This window comes from Coptis chinensis, chromosome 8, assembly GCF_015680905.1.
Source record: "Coptis chinensis isolate HL-2020 chromosome 8, ASM1568090v1, whole genome shotgun sequence".
Lineage (NCBI taxonomy): Eukaryota > Viridiplantae > Streptophyta > Magnoliopsida > Ranunculales > Ranunculaceae > Coptis > Coptis chinensis.
The window spans coordinates 72073821-72096809 of NC_141463.1; the positions used below are offsets into that span (position 1 = coordinate 72073821).

Consider the following 22989-nt stretch of genomic DNA (forward strand, 5'->3'; position numbering starts at 1 on the left):
CACCGTTTGGGCTAAGTCTCCAACGATATGGCCACACCGTTTGAACTTAGTCAAAAACGATGTGGCCATGTCATTTGGGATTTGAACTTTGAAAAAATGAATTTAGTCAAAAACGATGTGGCCATGTCGTTTGGGATTTGAACTTTGAAAAAATGAATTTAGTCAAAAATAATGTGCCATGTCGTTTGGGATTTGAACTTTGAAAAAATATGAAGTTCTATTTTTTAGACTCTTGACCGGTGTGGCCGGTCGTTTGGACTAAGTCCCAAACATTGTGCAAGTCGTTTGGGATTTTAAATCCAAACGACTCCAAAGCGGGTCGTTTAAGTTTGGGGTTTCGAATTCAAATTTTTTAGAGAACAATAGCATATTTGTAATAATTGTTTTTTTTTAAATTTTTTGAAACCAATAACACATTTGTAATAATTGTTTTTTTTGGAGTCTGCCAAACACAAATTGGGGTCCGGCAGTAATATAACCCTTTAACTCGACTTAATTCCTTTTGCAAGTATTTTGGTTGTTGAACAACCTGCCAAGCCGGTGATTGATCTCCCCTTTTTCCATAATAATGTGAACGATCCCCCTAGTCACAGTAAAATTTATGCAAAATTGCTGGGTAAAAAACACAGCTGTAGTGTCCCTTTTCATTATCTACTCCACCAATGCCGATGTACACACTATGATATGTGATGGGGAACAAAAGAAGATTAGGTGGAAGGATGACTCCATGACTTCAACAAGTCCAGCCGGTTCACATGAAAATCACCAGACAGTGTCTAAGACAAGTGGGAAGGCACTGATGACATAATAAAACAAGTATCCATGACCCACATAAGTATGTAATTCATTTCAGTTTTACAACTTACAACTCGAATACAGTAAGTTATGAACACAACATGGGAGTTTAAAAGAAATTCAAAAAGACACTTTGAGCTTGTGTGTATATCTGTTATCTGCATCACTTGCATCCCTTTCTGTAGTGAATAAAAGTTGGGGGTCGCAGGTCCTAACACTTATTAGAGATCGAAATAAGTTGACATAAATCTATGTCAGAGTCTGAACTGAACAACATGGTCATTTGCATAACACATACTATTTATGGTGCATATCAATGCACATACCCTGAGTATCAAATAAAAGTTGAATTCCCAGTTTGGTTGATTTCACTCTGAAAGATACCTTGAGAACTCTACAATTTTCATCCATTATAAACTTGAGAGGTCCCAGTACTAAATGTTCCAGGACATGTCCAGAGAAAACAAAGTGTGATGGAAAGAAAACATGATACCTCCATGGTTTTATGTCTCAGCCTTATCCATACCGCCCCCGACTAATGTCTTCAAATCTAAAACTTCTAGATAGACTGAATTTTGATCAATTTCAACGCAACAAACAAGTGGGACATATTAGAGATTTCCTATCCTGCAATAAACAAGTGGGACATATCAGAGATCTCCTATCTTCAAGTCACTGATACTCATATACCTAATGTCTAATATCTAACATCTATTAGTAGAGATTCTACTAGTGAAGAATCAGGACTGCTTAAGCATGGATTGCTACAGAGATTGTGTCATTGGTTATCGATTTTTATGTAAGAAAAACAAAAGCAAGTCATTAGGCATAAACCCACAGGTTAGATCTATCAAAATGTATCAGGCATGTCAATGGGCCACACAGTTAGGTTCTTCTTTTGGTAAAGATTATAAGGCCTGACTCGAGAACCAGGCCCCAATGCAGTTCAAACTATTTGATGAAAGGGATAGGTACCAAATGCAGCAAACTCAAAAAAAAAAAAAAATCTCAACTAAATGACTTGGAATATAGGTGCTAATGATGATCTCGTTTCAAACTTAACTAGACAAAATTACTAAAACTTTATGCTTAGATTTGACAGAAGATGTTCGATCGAATTTTATATAAAAAGTGATAGGTAACTTATACATATACAAAGTTTTATTTATATATACGGTCAGGCTACGTTGACACCCTTATCAAAAAGTGTACTTCCACAATGAAATGTGTTAGTGTGTGAAAGCAGACTTCCATAACTACTCTGCAGGAAAAGCTTCTTAAAACTTTGCTGAAATTCTAATTCAATTCTATGCGTCATCACCGGAGAGAATAATGTTTATTAAGTACACTCGCCCTGTAAGTTGACTCGTGCAGAAATAGTAGCTGCAGTTTCATCATCACCGGAGAGAATAATGTAACAATTTTGGTGTTTCCGTTGCTCAACATCTGAGTTGGGCAATATATGGTGCTTTTTAACAACGAATGCATCAATAGTAGCGGAAACCTTGCCCTACTAGACTAAATTGCCCTACTGTTGGACCCCAACTAAAAGCAATAAATCTGTGCATTGCTATGTCAAGTAGGCCTTTAGCTACTCCAGCAAGATGGCAGAGCTAACATGAAGAAGGCATTGATTCAAGGCACCATAGCAGATCGCATGACACCACTGATAGAAGTTAAAACAGATACCAACTCATACCCTGACCTGTCCCAAAACATAAGCAGTCACTAGGTAGGGCAGGGAATCGGGTCATATTGACCTGAAATCTGAACCGACCGAATCCCGTTTATCCCGGGTTCGGATATGTATACCTAACCGATTACTAAATCGGGTTTGGGTTTGGGTTTGGGTTCGGGCTATATATCTGCTAACCAATCAGGTTTGGGTTCGAATTTGGTTTTACCAAAAAAAAAAAAAAAAACAAAAAAAAAATCCCGATTATACATCCGAATGAAGTGGTTGTTGTATATTAAACTAAAAGGGCTAAAGTTGAATGCACTTCGTAGGCATATCCTTATCTCTTTCCCAGTAGGCCGCCCCCATTCCTCTTCCCGCCCACTTCAAATCTTTATTCATCTTCTTCTACAAGTGAAACATTATTTCCATCGATAAACAAAATAAAGCCAGACTCAAAGAATTTTACAACATCACAGAAATTTAAACCTTTGATATAATCTTCTTCTTTGTTTTTATATTTATTTGAGTCTCTCCCAAAGATTATCTTTAGTGTGGCCATGTGGGTTCTATTTTTTCGGAATCGAATTCTTGATTTGATTGTTTTACAATTTTGTGTTGTGATTTAACCTAAACAATTAGGGGTTTTGCGGAGATGGCTTTGGAATATTTGTTCCACCTGATTACCCGACAAACCCGAGATTCATTTCGGTTTTGAATTCCGTATGGAAAAATGGTACCCAAATCGGGTTCAGATTCAAATTCGAATATGCAAAAAAAATGTTCGGGTCGAATACGGGTTTAATCATATCCGGCCCAAACCTGACCCGTTCCCTGCCCTATCTCTAGGTGACCTGATCCATGTGACAATCCTTTAGGTGAACTGATAAGTGTTCTATGACAGCCGTGTTTATATGAAAAACTTATCGTGGTTACCAACTCCTTAGAGCAAGTCCAATGGCGGCGACCAAATATAGCATGCTAGTAGGGTGCCACATCAATAATTTGAAACTTTTAGCTTGCACGACATACTTTGCATGTCAAACCGCTCCAATGGGATTTTTTAGCAGGTTAAGCATAGGTGAACAAACCACGGCAAAAAAAATTGCCATCTGTTACCCACAATACAAACAATCAACAACGGAGTCCTCATCACTTGAAAAAATCAATATAAATACAACCAGCCGATAGAAAATAGTTTTACTCAAACCAATCAATAAGAAAAAGATTTTAGCTAATATAGGATAGAATTTTGGAATTCTTATTCCAAAATATCATTTTTTTTATGTATACAATGATTTGGAGTTTTTGTCCTAAAAATCAACATTACAAAAAAAAAATTGATAAATTTTGAAGATTTTGTTATAAACTCAAAGATTACGTCTTGTTTATAATTGGTGTTGGATTTTATGTCCAAATTGGAGATTACATAGCTAATAATAATATTTAAGGGTAGAAACGACACAATTTCTGCTGTCTGTACACAACTTACGCACAAACATAAAAAATTGTCGTCTGTAATCCTGAACCTAATTAAAGCAACTGCTAGATAAGACCTTAAATTTAGCTGGGTTTATCACACCAGCCAAATTTAGGACCCCACATTGCAGTCCCATTGGAAACATGTTTTAGCGTTTGGGGTGATACATCCCTTTAGTAGCCCATATAGCACTCCTATGGGACTTGCTCTTACAAACTGGTACATTTGACACTACTAATAATATATGACACTTGCAACACATCTCACAAGCAACTGCTCTGAACATGTGGGGGGGTCCTACGATATATGGGTGGGGTACCTTCACCCCAACTTAACTTTTCAAAAAAAAAAAGAACTTGTGGTCCTAAGATATTATTTCCCACATTTCATTTAGCAAATAGTAAAAAATATAGTACCAGCACACATTACACGAAATTTGACAGATTTTTTATACACTAATATGAGTGGCATTGTTTCAAATATAATAGTTTATGGTTCTCAGAGTTGGTGGTCTAAAAGTTAGAATCAGTCTATGTTGGCATCTGATGAGAAGAGGGTACAGTTCCCATAAAGCTGCCAGTAATCTTTTTACGCACACACGAGTTTTTAGATCAGCAAGAACATGATATCCATCCCTAAACATATCTGATATCCCTCTTAAAGAATTGTCATATTGAGCTTCCACACAGTGCAACTGCGTAACTCGCGAGATGTCTAGGTAGACAGACATCCAGATGGACATACTTCACAAGCAAGTACTCCACATGTTGTGGTCCAAAGGGAAAACATGTGGACCTGTGAATCAAAGATGCCTGATGCACTCATAAAGATGAAAAAAAACAAAAAAAGGCGGTGGTCCAAAATAAGTCAGATCTGACGCATCCAATATACAGTTTATAAAATTATAATGCATGTCACACAGTTCCAGAATGAAAATCTCAAATCAGTCATCAGTGCATATATTTTCATGATATCGTAGTCACTTATGTTGTAGAAGAGCTTTTATATATCCTGTTTGTATAATGACCACAGGAGGAGAATCTATAAGAAATAGAGACACGCAAATGACATGGATAAGTTCATACAGGCATACGTATCTACTAAGCAGCTCTAGCCAATGTGACAATCAGTGTTGTAGAAACCGGTAAAAACCGCGAGTTGACTCGCAAGTTAATTCAAACCGCATATAAATCGAGTTGACTCATTGGCAAAACTGGAAATTGTCAAAACCGCATTAAATCGCATGCGATTTGTCTAAAAATCGCAGATCGCGAGTTAAATCTTAAATCTTTCGGTTTATATACAAGAAATTTTGTGTCACTAACACTTACAGATTTGTGGTCGGAGTGCTTGAACTTGAGAGAGAGCAGATGTGGAAAAAAGAGAGGCATAGAGATCGAGTGGTCGGAGTGCTTGAACTGGAGAGAGAGAGGCAAATCGAACTAGAGAGAGAGGCAGAATTGTTGGAGAAGAAGACTCCCGATTGCTTTATTTTCTAAGCCCTAATGAGCTTTTTTAATTGGTATTTGGGGGCTTGTAATTTAAATGTTTAATTGGGCTTTTATATTTCTTTTTATTTTGGACAGACCTTTTATAAACAAATTAGGTCATCTACTGGATGAGGGCAGTGTTCAAAAAAATGACCTAGAAGGGCGTCTAGGCAGTGCCTAACCTTCTCACCTAGGCCTAAAATTAGTACACAAATGGTGGGCCGATTATGCGGGTCTAGACGAATCGATTAGTCGTGCTAGGCAGACTAATGAGGGCCTCTAGGCGAACTAGTAGGACTTTTGTTTTTTTTTTTTTTTTGAAACATCATCAAAAGAGAGTATGTTTCCCTTTTTCCGTCTTAAAATAGATCATAGGGTTAACTAGTATTAACACCCCCTCCCTCCCCACTAGATGGGAAATTAGGGTCTCCCCCCTAAACACACGGTTAACTTGGATTGACCGTTAACTTTCAAGTCAAGCAACTGAAAATGACACAACTGCCCTCATTGTTTTCAATAAGAAAATGTTTAATTTTACTTAGGTGGGGGTAGTTGTGTCATTTTAAATTATTTGACCTAAAAGTTAAAAGTCAAACCAAGTTGACCGCGTGTTTGGGGGGGGGAGACCCTAATTTCCCATCTAGTGGGGGAGGTGGGTGGGTAGTAATACTAGTTAACCCTAGATCATATCCATCCTCTCTTCTCTCTGTTCAACTCGAGCAGTTCACTTACCATCTTCAACTCTTATGCCTATTTACAACTACTTTTGTTTGTGTTTACGTATGAGGGCTTCTTCGTAGTTGCTTCTTTGCGACCGGACCTGCCAGCTGTATCTTTCTTCTTATTAAAATTTCAGGTTGGGGATCTCTTCGACCTGCCCTGACAGTATATCTTCACTCAGCAAGGAAAAAAAACTAAATGTCGTACGACCATTTTCTCATCTAGACTGATTTCTAGAAGAGGGCCAAAATAATCCATTTTGCATTACTCTATTTCACTTGCTCATCTTCATTTTTCCTTTCTCAAGCATAAATAATACTTGAAAGCTATGTTACATGGACATGGCATATTTCAAAAATAATCTGTATCGGATACATATCCGTGTCGGACACATATTGTGTGTGATATACCTTAGTTTTTGATATTTCGCCGTGTTAGACACTCCGTATCCGTGTCAGATACGGGACACACGTGTCCGTGTCAATGTAACTTGGCTTGAAACCCCCCCCCCCCAAGAGCCCAAAGGCTACTCCTCATTGCCATTTAGTAATGAAACCCTTTTATTCTCCTAATCCTCACGTGAATGTCTTTGACTATTACCTTCTTTGTCATATCTTCTTCAGTTTCCCTTTCGTGACTTCAAACCAAGCACACAAGTTTCGACTCAATATGCTGAGACACTACCCCTTCCTCAATATACTGTAAGGGAAATTGCTATGTTTGAGAGACAACCCAATTCATTATGTTGTGCATCTCTACGCACAATCAATTGTAACTGTGGGGATTTCACCTTAGCATTCCTCTACTGTATCCATTTCTTCTGGTATCCAATTCGTCGTTTTATCTCCAAAAGTACTACCAATCTTGATCAGAATTTTTTATTTCATTTCAGTCAAAAAAAAAACTTCATTTCTCTGATCTGCATTTATCCAATCTGGGCCCATCTTTTCCTCTCTTCTTTCACCACAGCATAGTCCAATTTAAAGGTAACCTCGGTTTAGAGGATCTTCAATCCAGCAACTTCAAGGTAGTTACTTGCAAACATTGGGGTTTATTTTTCTTTTCTTTTTGGTCAAAATATAATCTTCAATCCAGCACTCTCTTGGTAGTACCTGCAAAATTTAGTTTTCCACTTCCAAAACAATCTTCACGTTGCAATTTAACTTCTCAGACACTTGAAGGCACAAGACCTTCCAAAAACTTCTCACAGGTCGCTACCTACATTAGTCCATTACAGTGAGTTCCTTTTGACACACGTAAGTCACTTTAAAGGAAATCGCATTATGATTCTTTACCAATATTTTCAATATGTTGTATTCAGTTAGTTCAAATATAGGAAGAAAGAAAGATTACTCTCCCAAGACTAACGTTTCTTTCTCACCCACTCCCTACTCTCAACTGCCAGTGTGCAACCACTGAATTGTTATGAGTCAGTATATGGGTCATTGTGTCGGCAGGGGCCAGGGGGGAATCTTTGAGTGAAAATAACTGCATCTTGTTGTCAAAGGCTATGCCAGGGAGCCACTAGGAAAAACCTAGGGCCTCGCCCCTCACAAGACACATTATGTCATTTGTTCACTGATACATAGGCTCGACATGATAAGGAATAAACTAAAGACGAATAACCAAAAAGAGGGCCCACTAATATATTAGCCCAATGAGTCAATGACTTGATAAAGAGAAACTGAACTCATCAAGGACAGCACATCTGAGCTCTGAAGATCACCAAGAAAGAACCTCAAGGACCATAATAACTAGATCTGCACTAGTATGATTTCCCATTTCCTAACATAGTTGCAGGAAGCAACAGGGGAAGCTAGTGCAGTGTACATACTATCAGAAAGACCTGCAATTTAGTTTGTCTAACAAATGCACCTATTTACATGTACATACTAAATTACTAACCACAGAACTGATCGGCACAAATCTTACTTTTAGAAATACATATTCAATTCTCTTTTTCTTATAAATTACTAAGTTTTATTTACTCCAAATCTCCAAATTAGTATCATATTCAATTCTCTTTTTCTTATAAATTACTAAGTTTTGATTCAAATTGCAACTTGTGAGGAGTCCATTTGTAATATTTGAATCAAATCATCAAAATATTTTTAAAGTATATCAACGAGTAACGATTTTCTTCTTCTATTTTAATCATTAAACTAGTTAGAAAAACACCATAGCATTCAAAATGCCAAAAAAAATTAACATACACATGCAACAGAAGACAAAATTAATAAAAAGTTGGCTACAACACATAATAATCTATCCCAGAAAAAAAAAAAAAAAAAAAAAAAAAGACACATAATAAGTATCAATATCACCAGCATCATATACCAACAACATTTAACTTACCTTGCCATCCAGTGTCTTTCAATTCGTTTGGCAAACCAGCGATTCAGTACAGTCTGCACGAAATTTTAAATATCAGAGAATTATGCACTCCAGAAAGTACTTGATTACTTTATAATGAAATCTATTAACAGGTGTAATAATTAGCTTCCCGTCACATTTCATAGTGTCATTACTAGTCTTCGATGTTAGAACACATTCAGGAGTGCATAAAATTCAGCAATATATCTCTTGTTCTCAACAAGTCACCACCTCAGAAAGACACAGAGTAAAGTATGCTCGAAAAAAAAGGTGAATCCCCGATCACACCCCCACCCCGAGTGCCCCACCCGAAAAAGGAAAACCCCGAGAAAGCAATAGAGAATGCACATCACAAAAAGGAGAAACCAAAATCCTGCAAGTTAAAAGGCTCGTGAATGGTAAGAATGAAATGTAAAAACCAGAAGATCCCAAAAGCATGAGATGCGAGTGTTTGTCCTACAAATTCTAAGTCGTCAAAAATTAAAGTAGGATAGTTCCATGTAAAAGTGGTCTAATAAGAGAATATAGTACGTTAAAGTTTTTTCACTACCTCAAATAACTTGGCAATGTAATTACTATCCTGGACAACTTGATTCAATCTTCATCATCCTCTTCAGAACTTCCCACATCGCTACTATACTCGCTGCTGTACTCATCCTGATCTGGATTAATATCAAGTTGCACAAACTGAACCTGTATTGGCTCAGGTGCCCTGGGGGGCATTTGGGTAACAGGCCGTGGTTGTTGCTCCTCAGCTTTGGGTGCAAGGGCAGCCATTGGGGGCAAGGGAATAGGGTCCCCAGGTTTCCACCCAGGTGGTGGCAATGGTAAACCACTTGGCAATTCGACTGGCATTCCAGGCTGCCAACCAGACGGAACTGTAAATTGTGAGGGAATAAGCCCCTTGATTGCTGCCAGATCAATTCCCTCACTGGGTTGCATAGCAGACGGCTCTACCAAAGCATCAATACTCCTCTCTTCAGTTTCAACAACTTTGGGTAATCCAACATCAAGATCAGTAAAAGCATAAAGCAGTGAAGCACGCATTTGCTCTTCCTGCGGAGCAGGTGGTAACGCCCCACGGAGTGGGCCTTGGCCAGCCCCAAATTCGGGTGGAGCAAACGTGGTATAACTTATCCGATGAGCATACGATAAAATATCGGATAAAGTATGCAGTGTACCAATGGCAGATTTGGAGCGTTTGGAGTGACGATAGTCAGAGTAATCATCAACAAGAACATCAAGAACATGCTCCGCTTCTTTAATTTTCTTGGTAAATGAAAGAAGAGCGGAATCCTTAGCGCGAATATCACGAAGAATCTTTTGTTTAGCATCTTGAAGATCAAGAATCTCTTGGAGTTGGGCAACGGCCTCAAAGAGTTGTGTTTGCAAGGAAGTGAACAAAGAGAGTATTTCCTTGGCAGAAGAAGAAGAAGAAGAAGAAGAATCGAGAGTAGTGAAGTTGATTTGAGAAGAGAGAAAAGTGGGAAGCGAGCCCCGAAAAGAGGAAAGCCATAGGGAACGATTTGGCGAGACTTCGAAGAGTTTAGCGGCGAGTAAAGACATTTGAAGGAGAAGAGATTGAGCACGAGGGAGAGGTGGGAGTAGAGATAGGAGAGTCGAAGAGGTCGTCGTTGTGCTACTTAATAACGGTTGTTGACGTTGTTGGTGTTGTGGGTTTTGAGTTGTAGGGTTAGAGAGAGAGGGTGAGTTAGGGTTTGTTAGACCCAATCTTGCTGGTGACTGTAGAATTTGGGACTGCATCACTTTGGATTCTCTACAACTGGATTATTAGTAGCTTCTTCTCTGATTCATCTGGCTACTTATCAATTCATCCGGGTATTTTATTTATTTTTTTTTTTTTATGCATAATACCCCCCCTAAATATGAATAATTATCTAGGGACTATTTGTTTTTTAGTTTAAGTACATAGAGACTCATATTTATATTTCAAAATTACATTTAAAATCACATGCATTAGCATTTTGGAATGAGCTTTCACCGACATAAACCGTTATTTCTTGACTCAAATCTCACCAAAATTACATTTAACATTGAAGAACAAAGACAAATAAAGAGTATGGAATGAGTTTTTTTACCGACGCCAACCATATGTTTCATTAAGAAATTTAGTGCCGGGTGCTCATTATTGTTCTTGGCGACTAGGTTAGATAGGGAGTTGTGAGGTGTACGTGAGTTGTGAGATAGAAACAATTAAGTTTACAAGTTTTTATGATATAAGACAAGTTATTAGAAGTACCCATACGGTAAGTGATAAATTACAAAGGACAGTGTTATTTTAATTGAAAATATGTAACAAGGAGTTGGATATTTTTAGTTGTGTATTTTATAGTAAAATTATAACTAGGGCTTGGTTAGGGCTTAGTTAAGGTCGGGCCTATATTTCAGAACCTTAGCCCTAACCCCGCTTAGAAGCGCATTAGTGGTAGGTCTACCGCCTCTAAACTATGTGAGGGCTTTAGTTGTAGGATCGGGTCGGTCAGGGCCGGGTTAGGGTCGTTAGGGCCAAATTCCCACCCTTACACTGGGGTGTCTCTAATGGAGAAAAAATTACAAATTTGCTATATTCAAGGACAAAGACGTCATTTTCCATATAATCCCCACATTAAAGTTTGATTGAATTCACATTCACATGAACTTGGTGAGAAAGAGGACGAGGAGTAACTTGGTCCATTCATAAGTGCTAATTTTAAATTTTTCGATGACGAAACCAATCATGGCACTGTTATTTTACTATTTTACAGAGAATGAGGAAGAGAAAGAGCAGTAACAGTTGTTCGAGACTCGTGTTATAGAATAACATTCACGTCGAAACTCGGCACCAATCCGAAAGTTTAATAAACCCAAAAACAGCATCTGCAAGAATTATTGTAAATAAATGAAATAGAGAAGGATTAGAAATACCAACAAGAAGAGTTGGAAACAATATGCAAGAATTATAGGTGAAAGAAATTGATTGTATTGAATCAGATTGTGTGGAAATCCAAATCCATTTTGAAGAGAAATCATCTGTTGTTGGTGAACAATCGATCCAAGCCTCATGAATAGTGAGATGTCATTCTTAATGCCATATGTTCCTTATTAAAACCGAGACGTTAGTCAAACTGACATCCGTGTCTTTTAATAGAGTGGAAAAGAGGTGTATATATTCCACCCGGGCTATCAGCTATTAGCTATTTTATACGGTTCACACACTGCATAGGAATAGTGTTTTTTAAGTACGAGTGTAAATTTTACATGTTTATACGGTTTACACCTCGATTGGAGATGCTCTAAGCACTTGCAGAAAAAGAAAAAACAAACATACAACATCTTATAGATGGTTATTTGACAAATATAACCCTGCTTTACATAGAACCAATTCACGACTAATTTCATAACCACTTCACATACAAGTAACATGTCAAAATAGAAATTCTTACATTACATTTAAATCCAAATACAACATAAAAATAATTTTGCTCAACACTCATGACGTTTCTAAACCCCAAACTCAATTCTTCTAAACCAAGGTGACCTCAAACAATTTGTACAACTCATTTGCATTAGGTAGGGGATTGTTCTTGTACACTTGAACATTTGGATTTCTCTATTTCAACAAAATAAAACAAAATAAACAAAGTCAAATGATAATGGATAATCAAACACACAATGCTATGAGTAAAAATAATTGAATACAAGCACTTACCTCAATTACATTCTCCCAAACTTCTTCCGTCCAATCACAACCCCCTAGTGCATAATTAAATTCTCCACCCGCTAATCGAACACAATTTCTCCATGACATAAACTTTCTCTTGAGAACTTCCCCCACTTATTCTTACAAACTTTTGCATCTATACTCAATCCAAATCTTTCATTCAATTCATTTTTCACATGTTTCCAACTATTAGGTTTTAGGGATGAACCTTGGTATCCCTCATTGCTAACTTCTTCCAAACATACGTCAAGAAAAGCTTGAGCCAATCCAGGCACAATGGAAAACACAAGTTGAACCCTAGCCATAATCTAATATCAAAATAAAAAACATCCATGAAATGACAATGCATATAACAAAAACATTCCATCATAGCAAAAATAGTGCATTGCATAGTGCATTGTCATATGCATAACTAATTAAATATCACATTACAACATAATAAAAAAAGTAGACCGAGTATGTTTTAAGACATCCCCACCAAGTTAAACTCCCATGCTAACCAATCCGTGAGAAAAATCTTCTTATCCTCCATATCCTCCAATTCAACTAAGGCTTTCCTAAACTCCTTATTTGCAGCAAGTTTCACCATTGCACCCATATACACATCCATAGTCATCTGCTCATTTTCTTTTAGATAATTCAGAATACCCATGCATATAGACATAGAATAGGACTCCATGTTCTTCTTCACTTCAATCATTTCAAGCTCCATATGTGTCACTAGATTCTTCACCACACCAATTATCTCTTGCACACCATCAGATTCCTCTTCATCAACTACCTTCTTCCTCTTCTTTTTTGAACCATCACTAGCAACACTACTAGTTCCACCTTGTTCAAAGTGGGGGGTGGGGGTGCTAGGTTGTGCGCTAACAGGAGGAGTATTGATGTGTACATTATCTCAGTAGCAATCAGTTACCACCACATCTAGGATTGGAATTGGAATGGTATCATCATTCACCATATTTGAATCATCGTCATCAATCACCACGTGATCATCTGGTAACCCAACCTCCCCAGTAGCATAAGCAGCATCCTCCGTCGTCAAAGTGTCCTCAAACAACTTGTACAACTCTTTTGCATTACTCAGAGGCTTCTTCTTATAGATTATTGCAGCCGGGTTCCTCTATATTAATTTGGACCAAACAAAATAATTCAATAACATAATTAACACAAAAATAAAAACAAATTTGAATTACTACAAAACAAATTATGCAATATAATAGCACTTGCCTGAAGAACATCAGCCCAAATTTCTTCTAGCCAATTAATATTCCCAAGTGCAAAATTGATTCCTCCACCACTCTTGCCAACATAATTCCTCCAAGCCACATACTTCTTTTTCTGCGCATCCCACCTATTTTTGAAAGCCTTTTGCTCAAGGTTTAACTTAAACTTATCATTCAAGGTATCCCTTACGCGTTTCCAGCTAATAGGTTTTAGGGATGAACCTTGGTAACCCTCTTTCATAACTTCTTCCAAACACAAGTCTAGGAAAGCTTGAGCTAATCCAGGGACATTGGTAAATACATGGTGAACCTTGGCCGCGCTACTCTTAGTACTACCCTCATTGTCGACATTATTAGCCATGATATATATGTTCTAACGTAAACAAACAAGTGCCTTAAAAAAACAAAAAAGAAAAACAGTTCATTATAGATTATTTCAGCACTTTGAAAATTTAAATAACAATGCATATAGTTCATTGTTCAAAGCATAGTTCGGATATGATAGTTATATATCTTCAGCATTCAACTCAAAACAACTCGTACAATTCGTGATCAAATGCATGAATGCTTGATTTCCATACTGAAAATTGGAGTTGCATGTTCATCAGAGCAAATAGTTGAGAGAATAGACATAACAGATGTTCTCATGGATATGTGGTATTCTAAGTTCAGTTCATCTGTTGTTGTTATGGTTCTCGGGAACAGGTGGTGTTATTTGAATATCAACAATTACAACCGAAGTGGGTTTATAGGATTCGCACCTTCGGTTGGCTAGCATGGATCCCCTACTTGGGGCATCACCATATCATTAACTTCATTCCAGAATAAGGTTTTATGTATACAAGTGAATGGCAAGATGATGGTGTAACCCACAGATAGTAAGTATTTCATTGTAATGGATTATTACATATCCTAGTAGTAGTTTTTTTTTTTTTTTTTTTTTTTTTTTTTTCTGAAACGAAGTAATTTATTCCAAGGGGATCTTGCGTAGGACTTTGCTATCAGATGTTTTACGTGTTCCCATGACAACATTTAGAATGAAGAGATGTTCACAACCCATATTTTTCAAGTATATTAGTTTCTATAACGGGAGAGAACTTGCATTTGGTAATAAATTCTTGAAGCACAACATTGCCACTTCTCTATATTTTATATTAGATGAACAATAATGCATCCACAAGACAAGTCATCAAACTTAAGTTGGACTATCCTCATTCAGTAGAAGTGGGTGTGTCAATAGGAACTACACTAACTAACCAATTTCTATAAAATACGGTGACATACAAGGACAACATTTAAGCTCCAAATAAGATGATGTTAATTCAGAACACTCCACAACAATGTACCTAGAACAAGTACAAACCATTGTCTCTTAACTAATCAACTTTGTTCCTTTATAAACAATTATTTATCTTCAATACACATCAAATAAACAATACCCAAATTACCATTTACAAAAAGAACCAAAACCCAGATAAATAAGTTTAGAAAATGAATCATTAAAAGCATATACATGATCTAAAAAAGAAAACAAGTGGTGATCTAGAGATACTTATGGTGGCAACAACAACAAAAATGAGCTTGTGATTGGTGGGCGAAGCAAAGAAGAACGAAGCGCATTTGGAGCAAAGCAAAGAAGAATAGCATTACACGGTGGAGTAAAAATGGAGGCAATGGGTGTGGCGGCTTTGGTTGGGAAGAAATGAGTTTTTAGAGAAGGCAGAAGAGAACGAGGGCAAAGGGTAGTGTGTTTGGGGCATTTCTGTCTTTTTCCAACTTACAAGACTTACAAAATTGTAGTAGATCCAATTTTGGTACTTACAGAAATCATGCCTCTTATAAGACATTTCTAGTAGAATGCCTCTTATAAGAGGCAAAAAACAAACCAAAAAACATGCCACAAATCACTGGGCCACATCTTATAAAAGGTTATAAGACATCAATGTCTTATAAGAGACAAAAACAAATGGCCCCTTAGCCGATGTAGCTTGAGTCGCCAACTCCAAGTCGTCATCCGCAACTTCCACCCCTTTCTTTGGCCTTATCAAAAAAGAGAAACAAAGAACAAACTCCCAGATCCACAAAATTCGTCCTTATCAATATACAAACATCAATCAAAATTGATTTAATCAAAAGTTTTTATCTTATCAAGAATAAAGGGCAACGATTGAGCTTTGGATTTGGTATTGCTTGATAAACATGTACGTATCTATCAATTTATGATTTTTGTTTTCCGAATAACTACTAAAACTAATAGTAGTTCTAATGGCCATTTCATAAAACAGAAGAACAACTTCTTCATGTATGTTTCTATAATAAAATTTTATTATATTTTTTTTCTCAGTTCCATTCAACAATTTATGGCTTCAGGTTATCATGACTACCTTACTCAAGGTTTATGTTAGAGGTGGACTGTTTGAAAAATTGAGGTAATTACTACTCGAACTCGAAACATTGGGCTTATCTCATGATGAGGTATGCAAGGGCTTATTATACTGTAATTATATTGAAGCAGTTGTCCAAATTTGTGTATAATATAAACTCTTTGTTTCTATATTATAATGTTTGTTTAGAATGGTTTAGAATTTCAAAATCTGCCTGTTTATATATTTTTTCTAGAATAATTTCATTCAGTTGCTTAACGATAGCTTTAAGGGCTACTCTAATAGCTTAAGGTTTGTGTACCTTGGAAATATCTGATTTTGAAAAAATGCAGAGGGGATGATGCCTTTTTCTTCTCTCTCTTGATTTTTTTTGTTTTTGTTTTAGTTTGTTGTCCTACTTGAACTGAAACATTGACTTTCTTATAGATGCCATACTGTTTGTTGATGGATGGTCTTGCAAAGGCGGGACATGTGAATGAAGCAAAATCAATTTTCAATGAAATGGTCACAAACTCACAAAAGATGTAAAATCGGGTAGGTATACGGTTGAAATATACTCCTTTTTTTTTTTTTTTTTAATCTTACCAGAAGTTCACATAGATATTTGTATATACTATATATAATTAACTTGGATTTTATCATTTTTTGGGTTTGGTAGTCCATATCTACTTTATGGCTACTTCTATAAACACTCATCTTTTATCATGTATAATTGTATCAACAAGTTCATGGAATTTTATAGATATTCCAAATCTGTGGGTGAAGGTTAATGTATACCAGGCTATTGTATCTAAATCTTTGAAGTGCACTTAATAATGGAATTTAAGCATTTTTTTTTTGTTTTCTCTTATTTTCTTCTTTTCACCCTATTTCTTTGCTTCAAGTTCTTAAATCTACATGTTTGTGCATTTTAATTTCGAGGCCATTCATCTGCCGTCAAGTTGTGTAACGAATCAAATTGTGGACTCTGGTCCCAATGGAATTAACAGGTAACATCCATAAGCCCAACGGTAGTGATCTTTCTGAAAGGGTTTTAAGTGGATGGACCCCTATTTAAAAGTATTTCTCTCGTGACCTCATAGAGCATCGAAATTTTGAGATAAACATGAATGAAGATGATTTAGTAGTCCATACTATCTATAAAGTTAACTATGATGCAATTTGCATGGAATTTTATTTTCTCTCTAAAAACTTTTATTGGTCTTATTATGTGCCTTCAAAAATTGTAGTAAATGTGATTTTAGAGATTTGGTGATTTTGCTCAGTTAGTACATAAATAAAAGAAAGCAGAGCAAGAAATTTCATTTGTTAACTGTGTTTTGGTGCAACTATAATTTGCTTGAGATGGCTATTCGACAATATCATGATTTCAAAGCTTATTGTCGAAGTGGCTTTTACATGAGGCAAAGCATCTCATAAAGGGATTTTGAAGCCGGACATGAGAGATATGACTTGGTCATGTTAAATACAATGCTTCAAGCTTCGCAAAGCGGTGAAATGGAGAGTGTAATGCAGATCTTTGAGAAAGATGGATGAATTGAAAATATCTCCATATTGGAATACCTTTCACATCTTGATCAAATATTTTTACAAGGAGAAGTTATATCGGTGGCATATCGCACCATGGCGGACATGCACGATAAAGGTCATCGGCCCGGATGATGAGGTAGTTTTCCTGGAGTTTCTTATTTTCATATATTCGAATATTCATCATCTCTATGTAAGCCATGCTGATTTAATAATCATGTCCTTTTATAAAGTCTGAAAATGATATTGGAAAACTGACGAACGTTGCCATTTCATCTTCTATGTCATTGGAGGTTTCCCCACTTATTTGTTTGGAAAAATACCATCCCGACTTCAGTACGTCAGACTTCCATTGAAATTGTTTAATAATGCTTTTTGGATATAGGCATGTGTAAGTCGATTGTTATTTTCTAATTTTTTAGTACTTTGCTTTTGCACAAATGTATTGAATGCCTACCAAACTTCATTGGCCTTCTCTTTACTTTTTGTTTTTAGCAAATTGAATTTCTTGCTATTGTTAAGAAAATGTTATCGCTAACAACTTTCTTCGATAACAGAAAAACAAAACCCGCCACTTTCCTTTGATAACAATTTTCTTGCTGCTATTAAGAAAATGAATGGTGGTGGGCAGGATGTAGAAACGGAATCTGAGGTAAACTTAATTTTTTTTTTCTCATTTGCATCTATCTTGATGCTTGATTATTTACTTTATGTAATTTTCTTTGAATTTTGAACTGGAATTACAGAATGAGGTAGACTTATTCAGTAAAATTCGCCATCCAAATATTCTTTCCCTTGGTTTATCATATCATTGCTGAATTGATGCAGAATGGATATCTGGAAACTCAATTGCACGTTATTAATTTTCATCTTATTACCTTTTAAGTTGAAATTAGAAAAATTGGAAATGTCATCCGTGTTTTTGGTATAGGACCTTCTCATGAATCAACTTTAATTTGGGAGATCCATATGAAAATTGCCTTGGATGCAACAGGGTGTGTTTATCAATCTGAATATAGTGAGAGTGTTCCTTTTTTATATTACTTTGTAAATCACATTGCTTTTAATATTTATGAATTCTATTAAAGGATGTTGACTAGAGGATTAGAATACCTTCACGAGAACTGCAACCCTCCTGTCATACATAGAGACCTGAAATCTTCCAATATTCTTCTAGATTCTAATTTCAATGCCAAGGTAAAAGAACCTGATTTTAACTATTTTGTTTCTTTGTTGAATGTAATATATATACATTGTTTTCTTTGTGAACCTTTATTTTCTGATATTAAATCTTGCATGGGCTTGGTTGTTTAAGATAAAAAGAAAAGAAACAGATGGAATATCTAGATTCGTAGTCGTAGGCTAAAGAAAAAAAAATGTTCCTGCAATATCAGATGACCAAATTTCAGAAACGGTTGGTAAAAAGGTTTCTTCCTCCTACATCACTCTTTGGCTTCCATGGTGTCGCAAGTTGGAAAATAGCAAACAATTGGTTTGATAATCTTCAAACTCAATTTTGCTGAAAAAGTTTGTAATGTTGAATTTATTATTGTTATTTTATTTTGTGTGTATTTATGTTATTTGAGTGTTCAATTTGGAATTGGAGTCAGGTTTTGGTATTTTATTGATGTTGTCGAACATATGATTTTTTTTTATTTTAGATAATATTGTTGACCTCGTGGATTTGGATTAAATGTTTGAATGGATGTTCAGTTTGCATGTGGGATGTCTAAAGTGTTGCAAAATATTTGTTTCAGTATGGATTATTGGAACTTGCTCATTTGGATTTCAAGGCCACCCCCAATTTCTGGTTACATTCCATTTGTTATAGGTTGGCATTCTATTCCATTCCATCAATACATGTTAGCACTCACTTACCCATTTAACATATGGAGTTCTCCTTTTTCTCAACTAACATTTCTATTAGTTTTTCTGTATACACCACAAAGAAATGCGAAGTGTAAAGTGTAGCACTATAAAATCATTTAGGAAGTGTACCTACATCTGGAATTGGTTTAAAATAGACAGTAATTCCAATGGGCTATATTTAGTATAGATTGCTTTGTGTTTTCCATTCCATTTTTTCTTTAAGGCACGAGGTTTGGGGTTGCTTTTGGACTAATTTTCCTAATAAGGTCTTACTTTCTGTGTTGTTTTGCTATTTTTGTTGTTGTTATCATCTGCAATACACTTTTGACACCATTTCTTGAGCCATTCTGTTATATAATTACACAATTCCACTTCCTTTTATTTGTTTAGGTTTGTGATTGGCAATGACTACAAGAAAGAATGGAAATAAAGTGACTCTTTTATATTCAAAAGGTCTTTGTGGTTGAGGACTTTGGAACTTACTGGTTCCAAAGCACAACATGCATTCAAGGTACCATTTTGAAGCTTAATTTGGATCATATATGGATAAACAATTACGAGACGAACAAAATTTAGTTCATTTGTTAAGCTAAATTTGTTAGATTTTTTCGCAAGTCATTTTGGAATTAAAAGTTTACCACATCTGTTGTGGATCTGCATGAATTTTGTTAGGTTTATGGTTTGAGACTGTCCTTTTATATTAATTAATGTAATTCTTTTCTATTAATTTCAAATAAGAACAATTGTTGCTCCAAAGAAGTTGAATCTAAGGTTTAGCTATATTATAATTTCAGACATGTTGTGCAGTTATTTTGATCACAGTTGCATATGTCATCTGATCAGTTTACCCCTGTTTTGCATATTCTAATTGACTACAAGTGACATTTGTAAAGGTCATTTTTCAGAGCAACAAGCTAGGTAAAGTCTCTTTTGGGTATTTTTTTAAGCAACACTTTATGTTGATAAATTAGGATTTGTTACTACTATGAAAATAATGGAACAATTGGTTGTATACATTTATGAAGTATTTTAAAGCAATGAGTCCCTATAACACATCCTTGAGGCATACTAAATCAATGCCTCGACTTATTCCATTGTATCTTCAACAATATAATATATGGGTTTTTTTTATCGTCTTTAGCAAATTTGATTTCTACCACTGATATTAGTCACATAACCCCATGGAGATTATGTTTGTAACCGAAGCTCAGGGGATTTGTTACTAGAAATTAAGTTCTTTGCAATTCTGTCCGATTTGGTAGTGTGCTTTTGGCTTTCATATTCTCCATTTTGCGGGTGAAATATTTTGGATTAATGCGTAAAATGAGGAATTCCACCAACTCAGTTCATTGACATCTTTTTGGTAGCCCTTTGTATCTGATATAGGAAAGATGAACTTGGATCTCTTGCTCTTTACCTTTCAAGTTTATATATATATTAGAGTTGGATGTTTTATTGTGCACAAGCCATGATAGTGAACCAGCAATTCTCATGAGTCGCAGACATGGTCATCATTAAGCATTATGCTCCTAATAATCCCAATGAATGAACCTATTGATAAGTCATTCATTATGCTCTTCTAAGAAATTAGTTATCTGCTTTTACCCTGAGCACACACGATGGATTCAGGAATATAAAGTATTCGTGTTCAAGAGTAAGAGTAAGTCATTGTATATAAGGTATAACTTTATACATTATGCTCACTTTCCAGGTCAAGAAAACCATGTTTATTTCATTTTTCTTTATGTCGAGAAATACTCTAGAAATGGTGCCAGATTTGAACCTTTGGTTTCTCCATATATAACTTTTCAGGGTTCAAGGGACATCAGTCAAACACCTTTATAGTTGTGGTTGGAAGTTGTAAGCAAAAAGGACGTTGTTGACAATCTTAAATGGTTCCTATGGAAGTCCCAGTCCAGAAATGGGGGAGTTGGTATGTCAAGCTATAACGAATACTTAGCATTTTGTTAAGTTTTGTGGTCAAATTTTTTTGTTGATATTGTACTATTTTTTTGTTCTTTATCCTTTTTTTCCCCAACAATTTCATTTATTTAGGTCACTGGAAAATTCTACATTTCTAGACAATTAGTTTGTAAAACATGTGGTTTGTATAGATGGTCAATGGCAGGAGCATTTTAGTTTTGTTTAAGTGACATTGGGCACTCAACTATGAAATTAGAAATCAACATTTTGTCGGTTTGTACCTTCCTCCTTATATGTGTGTTGGTTTTAGCTACCTTACATGGACTGCCATATCTTGGAAATAATCTCGGTTGAATAACTGACACACCCATATTTTATGTGAGCTACTTCACTGTTTGGAAATTTGGATATACCTCCTGGTCAAGTGGTTTCTTTTACAAATACGGTGATAACACAATTGAGCAAAATTCTATAATTTGTATGCCAGTTTTGCTGAATGATTTCATTATTTCAAGACTACCTAATTACCATTGTAGCTGATTTAAGTGTAATCTTGAGTAGCAGCTTGCTTGACATAGGTGCATAACACATGCTATGCCAACTGAGCTTGCTTGACATAGGTGCAGAACACATGCTATGCCAAATGAAGGGAGCATAGCGATTGTGTTGGAGCTTTTCAATAATTTAGGACAGGAGGATGACACTTCTACACATTTCATGATACATATTTTGTTTCATGCATATCGGAAGGACAAATTTTCATTACAAAAAGATTGTATCATGATTATGCACTCCTAAGGGTATTATGGAGGTGTTGATTTTGGATGTAACCTTCTTCATGCATCTTTTGTATTTGATTTTTCATGTGGATATTTCAGTTTGGAAGACGTATTGACCTATAAAATGGCGTCTAGAAATGGCAATAAAACTGTCCGGAATTTGCGTATGTATACATTTGTTTAAATGATTGGAATTGTTGGTATATTGTAGTGTATGGTAATTCCTTCATAAAGAATTTGCCTAGGAGCTGTAAAGCCATATGCTAGAATCACAATAAAACATTTTTCTCCTTGGCACAAAAAGATGTGGATTTTAAAGTTCGCAATTAGAGAACAAAAACTTTGAAATGTCATCCATCCCGTGTCGAAGACACGGTCAATACCTAGTCTTATATACTTGTTTTTCAATTAGTTCTGTATTTCCGGTTTTAGACCAAAGTTTTTAATCAAAAAAGTACCCGAATGTTGGACTTCCACTTACTCCTTTTTTTTTCCACACAAAGGGTGTAGCGACCCAGTTTATGAGGGCCGAGGGTCTGGCGGGTAATGGAGCCAGGAAGAGGACGGGGTGTGGGACGACGGACATGCTATTTAAGACCGTGGACATGGAAGCCAAGTATGGAGGCCGAGAACCGAGGACGACCCGAGGGAGCCGCAGACGAAGGCTAGCTGACATGGAATTGAACCATCTGGACACGTGCCTAGCAGGAGTAAGGGCGAAACCCTAACGTCGTACAGAAACTTAACACATGGCAATCCATAGACCGTAAGATGAATGGACAGATGGAGGGCCCAAGGGAGAGGAGGGGAATTATAAATAGAATAGTAGAGGAGGAGAAGAGATAGGTCACAACATTTGGCGCCGTCTGTGGGGAGAGAAAAGAAAGAGAGAGTGAAAAATAGTGAGATGGCAACAAAAAGAAGAGTGGGGCGACCAAAAAAGACGACAGTCGCCGAGACGGACGTGGAGTCAATAAGGAACGAAGGGGAGGAGCAGGATAGGGAAGAGACAGTAATGTCTGGA

The 22989-nt window shown here is 36.2% G+C and overlaps 2 protein-coding genes and 1 long non-coding RNA gene across 6 annotated transcripts; 1 reads left to right on the forward strand and 2 right to left on the reverse strand.

Annotated features, from left to right (window-relative positions):
- Positions 1 to 777: 777 nt before the first annotated feature.
- On the reverse strand, positions 778 to 10460 carry LOC147482828 (hydroxyproline-rich glycoprotein family protein). Of its 3 annotated transcripts, none has more exons than XM_086577267.1 (3): positions 9084 to 10460; positions 8516 to 8568; positions 778 to 1422 (listed from the first exon to the last, which is right to left on the reverse strand). In XM_086577267.1, exon 1 carries the CDS (start codon positions 10295 to 10297, stop codon positions 9128 to 9130), a length of 1170 nt encoding a protein of 389 aa, XP_086433393.1. In that variant the 5' UTR covers positions 10298 to 10460; the 3' UTR covers positions 778 to 1422; positions 8516 to 8568; positions 9084 to 9127. The 3 variants fall into 3 exon arrangements, with proteins under 3 accessions (XP_086433393.1, XP_086433392.1, XP_086433391.1); XM_086577266.1 differs by having other exon boundaries at positions 1078 to 1422; positions 9123 to 10360; XM_086577265.1 differs by lacking the exon at positions 778 to 1422 and adding an exon at positions 4316 to 4745 and having other exon boundaries at positions 9084 to 10359.
- Positions 10461 to 12717: 2257 nt separating this feature from the next.
- Positions 12718 to 13844, reverse strand: LOC147482829 (uncharacterized). The gene is made up of 3 exons (XM_086579434.1): positions 13488 to 13844; positions 13174 to 13380; positions 12718 to 13044 (listed from the first exon to the last, which is right to left on the reverse strand). The coding sequence occupies exons 1-3, from the start codon at positions 13842 to 13844 to the stop codon at positions 12718 to 12720; spliced, it is 891 nt and encodes a 296-aa protein (XP_086435560.1).
- Positions 13845 to 18325: 4481 nt separating this feature from the next.
- LOC147482830 (uncharacterized) lies at positions 18326 to 22103 on the forward strand. 2 transcript variants are annotated; one of them, XR_015206755.1, is made up of 4 exons: positions 18326 to 18591; positions 19654 to 19774; positions 21076 to 21196; positions 21748 to 22103. It is a non-coding gene; the product is annotated as an uncharacterized LOC147482830 (long non-coding RNA). The 2 variants fall into 2 exon arrangements; XR_015206754.1 differs by lacking the exon at positions 21748 to 22103 and having other exon boundaries at positions 21076 to 21664.
- Positions 22104 to 22989: the final 886 nt, after the last annotated feature.